Source organism: Pleurodeles waltl, chromosome 7 (assembly GCF_031143425.1).
Source record: "Pleurodeles waltl isolate 20211129_DDA chromosome 7, aPleWal1.hap1.20221129, whole genome shotgun sequence".
NCBI classification, from domain to species: domain Eukaryota; kingdom Metazoa; phylum Chordata; class Amphibia; order Caudata; family Salamandridae; genus Pleurodeles; species Pleurodeles waltl.
Window position 1 is genome coordinate 579754795 of NC_090446.1, and position 10799 is coordinate 579765593.

Here is a 10799-nt window from a genome sequence, read left to right on the forward strand (position 1 = left end):
TACCACAACAGATACACTATGTTCTACCCGCATAGTGGCAGAAAAAACATACTAAAGACAACTGCCCTACTGTGATTGTCTCCTTCAACCCACTCATATGCTACAGTATGGGAATCAATGCTCCATACAACAGCAACCATCAGCAAATGTGCAAGCTAATTTTCATTTCAAATGACAGTGCAGCGTCTTAACAGGAATACAGCTCATCAACACAGGCAGCAAAGGCAAAAATGAAAAAGTGAAGCATGACTGCCAAACGTCATTAAAGAACATCAGAAGTTAAAAGGGATTTAACATGCCACCTCCCAACTACCTGGACGCCCAAAATAATTGAAGCAGGTGGCAATGTTACCTTAACAGACTAACTGGCAGCTTTTCAGACAAATGAACAGTTTAGGCAGGTCAGTAGAATAGTGGAAAACTGAACAGGTGGCATGATTGATGTCACAAAAGTCAACTTAATGTTCAAAATAGCTTTTAAGTTGTTAGTTCAACTTGAACATCTTAGAGGCGATCCATGAAAGTGTTCAAATTTGTGCTGGGTGTGTTGTGCGCAAGCCTTTATGTGCCCTGGCATCAGCTGCATTCATGATACGTTGCGGCGGCAGATACCAAAACTGAGATTTTTTATGGGAAGAAACCAGTTCACTGAGCACAAAAATGGGAAGGTCATTGCAGAATCTGTAGTTAGTTTCTAACAGATGGAGTGTTAATGAAGGAAGTAACGTTTTCTTCTGATAGAGAATTTTAACCACAAATTCCTCATCTTTTGACTAGATACCCAATCAATACCATCTAGGTGGTGGGTCTGTGAACTGACAAACTAAAACAGCCTGAAGGACAGAGTACCTGTGAATGCCTGGTGAATGTATGTAGCGACGCCCACTTAGCTGCCTGACAAGTGTTGAGATCCGGCACAAGTCAACGCAATGGTAGAGGCCTTAGTCCTGGCAGAATGAGCTCACAAGCCCTCAAGGGGCTGCTTTTTGGCCAGTATGCAGCAGGTTTTAATACAGAGTATGATTCAGTGCGAGGTTGCTCTTCTGTACTTAGCCGTGCCTTTCTTTGCTCCAGTGAACTCGAGAGAGCCCACCGTCCACCTTGTTATCTTTAGCACTATCAATGTAAAAGGTGACAGCCCTGTTCGTATCCAACCAGTGAAGTCTCTCCTCTTTAGAAGGACTATGCCATACAAACTTAAGACTTTCACCGGATGAACTGATATTACTGAAAGCAAACTTAACAGTTTTACATACTAATGCAGGGGTACTTCTGAGTGAACTGCCTATTTTATGCCTAGACACATGTTATACCACATGGGATTGTGACCATTAGAAAACTCAGAAATAAGGGAATGGGGGTGCAGCACCTCACTAAATATCAGAAACAAGGTTAAAACCTTATAACGGGAACACAAATTGTGCTATTTAGTTTGCTGTGAGAATAAAGTACTTTTTTTTTTTTTTAATTAAGGACTGGGCTGAAAAAGACATAATTGCATCTATCAGTTGACGGTTGAGTTCTGAGCTCTAGTAGCTCCCAGGGAAGAAAGTGACTGTTCTCCCTCGCTGCCCTGAGAAATAGGTGTGCAGAGGGGTGACTTGGCCAACTTTACATGTGACCGGAACACCCGCGGCAAAAGTCCACAACCCACATGGTTATAGCCCAGTAGTTGCACACCACCTAAATCTACTCTGTTTCCCCTGCCCTGAATGAGGTCAGATGATTAAATATATTTGGACATTTACTTCTTTACATTTGTAGAGTCTTCAAGTTACACATTCTTTTCTCCAAGGCAAGAACAAAACATGCAGTGATTACTATTGCTTAATGATCAGCGATTTGATATCTTTTTGAGGATGTTGCAAAAGGAAGTGACCACTACTCATTAAGAAGATACGGCTTACAGGTAAATTTTGAAAATCTATCGACTATTTAGCCTGACACCACTATACAGCAACATTTGTGTTAGAGACAGCTATCATTGTATTTAACATTTTAGAGCTCAGAATGGGAAAAGGATTCGTGTCAATCACATAAATCTCTGCAATTACTGGGAAATTCTGAACAGTGAAACAATAAAATTGTATAATTAGGTGACCAACTTCACAACTTCAGCAGGACATTAAAACTGGCAAAAGACCAGAGTAGCTACTGAAACTGTGTTTTATCAGTGGGTGGTATTATGGTTGGATCATGGGTATTCTAGTCTTAACTGGCAATTGAAAACAGGTACCTAATTTTTCACTTAAACCACAATTTAACATGTTATGTTTAATATTTAAAAAGTCAAGGAAGGCAGGTACATAGCGCAGACTATAGAGTAAAATGGAAGGGGGGGTAGATTGGCTAAGAAAAAATGAAGGTGGGCGGAGTAGGAGTGCATTGTGCACAGAAATCAGCAACAAAACAAAGAGAAGTGGGTGCACCAGGTTTGCAGGGAGAATACTCACTTTCATGAGTATGTACGCAAATTTGCCAAATGAAACAGGTAACACCTTCTGCCTGTTTTCAGATAAAAGCATCAATCTGTAAGAACAGAGGGGTTATTTGAAGCACGTGTGGCTTTGTAAAACGTGGCAAAAGGTATCTAGAGGTGCTATTTCTCAAGTATATGCTAAATGTTGAAGGTCACTGTATACTACTGTGAAAAGAACTAACTGCTGCCAAATGGGAAATCGTCTGCAAGACGTTTATCTGTAAAAGACATTGTGTACCACGCGTTCACCAGCACTGGTCATTTAGACACGTTTCACTAATGGTCATTTGGACACGTTTCTCTTGGCAATGATGTGCAAAATATTTAACACAAGCAGGGGCAGCGTCGCCGCTGCAACATTATGCGATTCTAAGTAGGTCATGTACCTCTATTTTTTTTTTTAAGTTGTATTTCTCTTTTCTATAAACGTTCTCACTTTGAAGTCAGTCAAAAACAAACACTGAGCTCTGTGGAAGACACTGCTTGACATCTGACCTCTATCTTTGAATGCACTACAAATTGAACATACAAGAATTAGAGGCCTGATTTCAGAAAAGGAGCTCTCGGATGGATACTGGTAAAAAAGGGTTTGGCATGGGGAGGGAGGAAGTGAACCTGGAAAGCCTAAGCCAGCAAATGGAAAGGAAGAAAACCTGAGTTACAAACCACAAAGTAAATGGCAAGCAACGGGCAGAATGCATTCCCAGGTCAACTTTCATAAACTCCAAGATGTCTTTTGCATACCATACAGCTATCTGTGCTGTCTGGTAGGATGCAACCTAAAAAGCCACAAGTGGCTTATTGTTAGCATCGTCCATCATTTATTTGCTTCGATATCCACATCTGGCACAAGACTAGCTCCACATACATATGATAGAGCTGTGGGCCATCTGCCTGCTGTTGAAGACCTTCCTGTCATCCAACAAGGGGAGGCTATTGAAGGCTCTTATGGACACACCAAGTGGTATGGCAAGAAGAAGGGGCAGAGTGGTGTCAAGGGGTACTGATTCTCTCAAGTTGCTGGAGCACCCTGTCATCTCCCAGATTGTAAGCCACCTCAGGGGTTCTTAAAATGCTTGTACGGATAAGCTCTGCTGGTGACTGCTAGCATAACATGAATGGTGGCTGCATCCCAAGGTGCAGCAATGCACCTTACAACACTGGGGAGAGCCCTGGCTGAATCTTTTTTGCCATCATTGAGAAGACACATTGTCAAAACTTGCGTGCTGAAGTTTCCAAGAAGGCTCCCTCTGAGGGACACATTCAGACCTGCGGAGAGCATGGACTTCTGGATACTTTATGCCTGGAGTTTTAAAAAGGATCAGTCACGACTGGGCCAAAGTCATCCTAGTTGACTAGAACTGGGATAGGAGAGTGAGGTGCCCATTAGTTCAGGGCATGAGCATATATGTCTTTCACTCAAGCTAACACATGGGAGGATTCTCTGTCGCAGCAGCAGGGCAGGTTCTGCACAAATTACACCTCAATGCATGTAAATTGAGCGCCGTCAGCTGACTGCATTCGATCTACCACCTGAGGTTGTGAATGTCACCCTGAGCCTGGCGTCCCTCTAAGAACTCCATTCATTCTGGACGCTAGGACACATTTGTGGCCAGGCGTGTAGTCTGCAAACACAGACCCCTTACAATCCAAAATGATTTGTGGTTTGTTTTTTCTTTGCCCCAGCAAGGTCTTGCAGTGGGTGCCATTCAAGGTTACTTGCAGCACTTTCAACCTTTTTGCATTTGCCAAAGAAAAGTAAGGTGCTGCAGAAAGAGACTGTCTAGGTGTATAGTCACTTTCATTAACATCTGCTATACACTAGCCAAAAGCACCCTCTCAAAGGACTGAGGTCCCATTTTCCAGGCTATTACATGGGCATCTATGCACACGTTCATAAAGCATTACTGCCTTATCAGCCAAGTACGATACAACACTTTTTGGTTTGAGCCCACTCAACAGGGCCGCTATCTTGCTAGGTACCTATTTGCTATCTATTTTAAAGATGAGAAATTTGCAGTTAAAAGTATTCAAAGAAACAAGTTTCTTACCATTAGTAAATGTCTTTACAGTGGATACTCTACCCGTAGATTCTTCACTGCCCTCCCACCTCCCCAATCTGTGATGTCCTTTAAGAAACAGTGGTGTGGAATTTCCATAGCCCACGACATATTGTTTGAGGTCAAGGACAACAAGATTTTATGCTTACTTTGCCCTTGGCAAACCCCTCTGCAACACAAACCCTTTGACTGCCAGTTTACAATACCACATTATGGAGCAGAGAGGGGAATTGTCTGCAGCGGAGGTAATATTTGTGCTGATGTTGAAGCTGTTCTAACATGTATTCATAGCTCATGAATGCAAATCCTGTATTAGGATGAGCTTTGTATATAAATATTGTAAGCTCGGACTGCACTATTACTGTGGTTCCAGAAAAAAAAAAAGTGTACACACAATAAGAAGCTGCGCATAAATCTCTCAGAATGCTCTCTGAATTAATGCAAATGTTTGCAGATGCTTGGAAGCAAGAATAATGAAAATGTTCACAAAAAAATTAAACTATGAAAAAAATGTTTTGCTAAACTATTGTGAAATTTTAATTAGCATTTTCTCTGAAGCATCATTTAGTAAAATGTAATGATGCATGCCAGTATTTCCAAAAAATATTCCTGACGGAAAATCACTGCACCCAGTTTCAACAAGATTATTGGAAGCATGAAAATAAACAAGCAATGGCCAAGCCAATAGGTCAACACTGGTAAGTAGTTTTTGGGTTTTGTCAATGCGCGTCTTGTTTGGATATGGCTTTTGTAAAACATAATTGCAGGGTGTACACTTTGAAGGGCTTTTGGGCTAAGAACTACATATTTCATTTTAAATACATTAAACATTAGTTTACATTTGCAGTCGAAGCTTTGAAAAGCATCCAGTAAACAATGCACTGCAAGTTGTTAGAGATGGAGCACAACTTTGTTAGCAAACTATAGAATTTTCTCACCACTCAGCCTGGGAATGTCAAGGTTCTTTTGTACCAGGAACTAGTCTTCATTTAAATGCAAGCTATACAGCAGCAACGTCTATAAATACATACCCCCACCAAACCCATTCGGCTATTGGGAATTTTTGTGTGCATTTTGCCAGACTCCTTGTGTCATTTTCCTAAACTAGTGCCATTGTATAGGAGTGTTTTGGACTCAAACAAATATTTTGACATACCAAGTTGATAAATGTAATCAATGGAGTGTACACAAATGACTAAGGAGCTTATTTAGGCGAGAATGGGAGTCGGACTATAAGGACGAAGATCATGACCTTTGCCACCTCGATGGAAGGCCCCTTGCCATATTTAGAGATTCTTGCCTGCCTCTTGGGTATTTCTGACATTAAAGGGCGACACTGTGCTCTCTTGGTAGCAAAGACATTTGCCAATAGGGTGCCAGGTTTAAAGCATTCGCCTGGCATTTCAAAGTGGGAGTTTATTTTTACAAAACAAAAAGCATATGACCTTGATGCCTAGAAAGCTTTCTACCATGGTGCATGCAGGCCTTTCTTTTACATGTTCCCTGCCTGTCTCAGATAGGGCAAGGTAACCATCACCGAGACCCTGCAGGACAGATTTCTGGGTTACTGTTTACCCAGAATGGAAACTCCAACAGTAACCCAGCAGTTACCTCAACTCAAAAACAGAGAAAGTGGACCACAAGTTTACAGTGTTCATGCTGCTGCACCAAACCCTGGAAAAAGCCCTTAACCATTCTCAATATGCAGTAGGAATTGGTATGTCTTGCTAAATATTGAAAGATTAACAGACTTGTAATGTTGCAAAGACACATGTATGACATTTGAAAGACGTAAAAATTTGCAAGTACAGGTATTGGAGAATCGTTTTTTATAAAAAAAACACAACTCTTGGGCATCAAACAGAGAAGCATTAGCTGGGGTAATGCGAAGATGATAAAGAAATGAGCTTATTTATTTCAATCTAACATAAGGGGGCTTCCAGTGAACATGTTTCAGAAGGTTTATTAGTCAACAACACCCCGTCTCCTGGGCATAGATATCGTACGATAGCAGGGCCTCACTTTAATTTTGGTCAAACTGGAAGATAGTTATCTTCTTCATTACCATCTAGAAGGGTAATCTACAGATTCTGCATTATTCTAGTCATTCAACTCTCTGCTGAACTGCAATGTATACATTTTATCACAATCTGTTTTTGCAGCTTTGAGTGTGTTGTGGTGCTGCATATATTTATATGGAAGTCTGCGCAGAGGGCTGTCCTTTAATTCACTTCTCTTAAGGAACAGGTTAAGCTGTTCGCCAAAAATGGGATGAATCTTGATTGTGTGTTCCATTTGGTACGGAGAATAACAAAAGGTCAGTTAAAGACCAAAGAATTAACTAAAATCATAAGGTTGCTGACCCTCTAAAATACAATCTAGCTTCACAAATCAGGCAGTATCTGACATTAGGTTCAGAGCTCCAAGCTATGGTTGGTTCTTTATGTCCTAACTCGTCAGATGAAGTTATCGTATCTAGAAAAAAAAATAATGACTAATACTTACGAACAAGGGTAACTTACTTGTTTTCGTTATTTTAAGTTCGGAATAAAATGCATTATCCAAAAACACAACTTTAACACCGTGTAAAAACTATAGCTGCAGAACCGAACCTCGTCCTTCCACTAAATACATCAGCTAACGCATGGACAGTTGGCAATCGTATTAAAAGTCTGTATCTTTTTTATTATTACCTTCACTATTATGTGCACCTACTTACACCGCTCGTATTTATGTGAACAGTTAAAGTACTATAAAAATATAAAGTAAAATAAGCACTAGAGTTACTCATCAACACCACTTCAAACAGCCGAGTGACAAAACTAGGTCTCCGGCATCATCGCCTAAGATCTCCCACCACGAAATTGCTACCTTTAGAAAAAAAAAAACACTATCTACTAATAAAGAGTATCTTGTACTACATTCTGCTTACTCTCGCTTACCTAAGTTAAACAATTCGCTAATTCAAAAGGTTTAGCTCTCGACCAATCATTAGCCCTCTTTTAAACAAACCGTTATTAGACTTATATTGCTTATTACCACTTTTGGTCGTGGTATCACGAAACTGATCTGTCTGCCAAAAAAACGTTATTCGAATCTGTGGAGGCTGGAACCCTGGAAAATTCTGTACAGGTGTTCATAAATATGGAAATTTCTCCTCAGGACATTTACCACATAGCAGAAAGCTTTTTGCAGCTATTCATTACACAGAGATCCAGTAAGACGTATTTTGACGAAGCCTACCCCTGGATGAAAGGCATTTTATGATAGGTGTTACCTTATCTCCGCCCAGACTAATAGTCCCCCCAATCTGACATCTCACCTGAAGCGCCTCCAAGGTACTGAAGCTACAGATGGCGAAACCGTCGATGATCAGCTCCTCCTCTTCCGCCTCCTCACTAGGTGGTTCCGGTGGCGGCCCGGTTGGGATGCGGCGACGAGGAGGGCGCCGGTGTCGGGGGTGTGGACCACGCTCCTCCCCCTCCGAGCCGGACGAGGGCGGGGCCGGGACGGCACGGAGGGGTCGAAGCCTGTCCCGCGCGGAGCGAGATCGCCTCGAGCGCAGCGGAGGCTGGGCCACACGCGCGCAGAGGGGCGGGGCCTCCATGGCCAGGGCGAGTCACTCACCGCGCATTGCCCAAGCCTTTAAACTTTAAATGGCACCTGAGACTCCGTACGGTTCTGACGTCACAATAAAGCGCAACTCCGCTTCCACCACGGGTTAACTACTCGGTCACTTTAGTGACTGACGTCACTGCACCTGTCCGTGGACGCCACAGCAGTTTACCTCACGCACCCTTTTCCTACTCTACCGCCGCTGACGTCACTGTAACTGGACTGCCGACGCCGGCTCTCTAGCTCCTGCCCCCTTAAATGGCCTCTGTGCGCGCCCCCGTGGCGCTTCCTTTCTAGGGGCTCACGGAGACCCCTCGTTTCTTATCGCCCCCGTCCATCTGATGTGACGCCCTCCACGAACGGTACTGGGGTGAGGGGCTGTGGCCTTCCTCTAATGCTCTGCTTACGACCTCCCGTCTCTTTATCCTCGCGTCTCTCCGCCTTCTTCTTTCTCTTCAGGAGCCGCCCGGTCCGCGCGCACGTCGTGCGTGATGTTGTCACAACGCAGGGTACGCTTGTCACGTGATGTAACGCATTCCGGTGGACGTACACAAAAGCAGTGCGCATGCGAATTTGTCAGTCAGGTGTTTTGCTCTGTTGTGAGCCGTCCCCCCCTTCCGGAGAAGAGAAGGCGGACCTAATGTAATGTTCCGGAGTTCTGTAGGGACCAATCGAATTCAGTAGTACCGTGCTATAACGGCAATTGGCTGGTTGGGAACATGACGGATCTATTACTTTTCCTATCGTAATATTCCTCATAAGGTCTTTATCTGCTGATTGGCCAGTGCAGAGCGCTAGCACACAGACACCGGAGGTAGGAGGTCAAGGGAAAAATAACAATGCAAATATAAGGTGACCAGGTGGCCCGGATTTGCCGGAACAGTCCCGGTTTTCTCGTGTCCCGCCTTTGGGAGAGGGTCTACTGAAAACAGTGGGATGTTCCTTTTTTATGTTTTCCAAAGCAGGGATAATTAGAAGCTGTTATAAGAAACCATTTTACTTAGCAGGCATGATACTGGCTTTAAAAAATATATTTTATTTATGTTCTTTGTGCCTCTGCTGTAAATCAGTACTGATGTGCGCTGACATTCTGTGCCTTTGGTTAAAGTAAAAATAGTCCCTTTTTTTTTTTTTTTTTTAAATGCCCCTGTTTTTGTAACTTTAAAATTCGGGTCACCCTACGCTAACACTATAGTTGGACTGCATAAAAAAAAAATGTATGAACATAATAATAATGATAAACATTTTTCTTGCTAACACAATAAGAATTTTCAGTTCTATTACGGACACAGAGGCGAGGATTATGCTTCCCTTTCTTTACTACACATTTTACAGCAGCCAATCCAATACAATAATAAAGAAAAAAATAGCAATGTAAACTACAAATCCCATGAACCCCAGATTGTGTATCACATGGACCAATTCCCAAACGGTTCAGCCCTTCAGTAGTCACTTCCACCATCTTAACCTCTTCTTTCTTTGCAAAGGCTGAAGTAAAAAGTCATCCTCTTTAAATTAACAGAATCAAACAGTCTAAATAGTGACAGAACACGACCTGGAACACCGCCAACCTTCATGGTCCAAGAACGAAGACCTTCAGAAGAAGACGTTGTAAACTGCCAAACCACTTGGAGTCAAAACACCAATTCATGCTTGCTTCTGTTCCTTACCTAGGAGAGGAACCAGTGACATAAAATCTGTATCCATTGCATGCATCAGCAATAATAACAGGTAGGAATGAATATTTCATACATTAGAAGTATTGAAAAAATCATGTACTTATACCTTACATAGTAATGCCAACACTCAGGGTGGGATAATCCTCACCTCCGTGTCCTTAATAGTATTCAAAACTCTTATTGCGTTAGCTAGATTTTTTTTTATTCTATGTCAGGACCGGAGGCTCCGATTATGCTTGTTCAAAGCTTTGCCACCACAGTAGACGCTACATCCACAATCGGTTTGTAATAGAAATATATGAACATGGATTCTGAGGACCAGTCTGCTGTTTTCATGATATTCTCCAGACGAGATCCCAATGCAAAGGAATTTGACGCCATAGCGCCTATTGCTGAGTGAGCACCAAAAATCGACTTGTTGATTCCTGCCTCAGATAACAACCATTGCATCCATCTAGCTAGAGTGGCTGATGACACCGGTCCAAAAGGTTTCTGGAGAGCGATGAGCAATTGTCCCTCAGGCTCTACCTGAAACTCACTGGTAGCCACCTTGTAGGCTTTGATTTCTGTTGATTGATGATGAACTTCAGGTCCTGCAGAAGTTGAGTTGTCCAAGACAAATGCAGGGTTACTGTCTGAGAATCCTGGGCCATAATGAAGATATCGTCAAGATAGATGAGTAACCTGACGCTGCAAGCCCAAAGAGCCTCTACCACTGGTCTCATCAGCTTGGTGAAACACCATGGAGCCGAGGAGAGACCGAAAGGAAGGACCTTGTACTCTTAACTTTGTCCAAGCCAGTAAAACTGAAGAAAACACCTATGGGGAGCACAAATGGGAACTGAAGGGTATGTGTTCTTTAGATCCAGCTGGACCATCCAGTCTCCCTCCTGCAGTAGATCTTGAAGAAGATGAATATCTTCCATCTTGAAATGTCGGTAGACAGTCCAAGAATTGAATAGCTTT

The 10799-nt window shown here is 42.6% G+C and overlaps 1 protein-coding gene across 2 annotated transcripts in view; it reads right to left on the reverse strand.

Annotated features, from left to right (window-relative positions):
- Positions 1 to 8629, reverse strand: part of FBRS (fibrosin) — a 319454-nt gene extending 310825 nt beyond the window's left edge. For both annotated transcript variants that reach the window (XM_069244392.1, XM_069244391.1), the window contains exon 1: positions 7862 to 8629. In XM_069244392.1, coding sequence (XP_069100493.1) covers positions 7862 to 8146 — 285 coding nt within the window. In that variant the 5' untranslated portion in view covers positions 8147 to 8629. The remainder of the gene's footprint in view (positions 1 to 7861) is intronic.
- Between the last annotated feature and the right edge of the window lie 2170 nt (positions 8630 to 10799).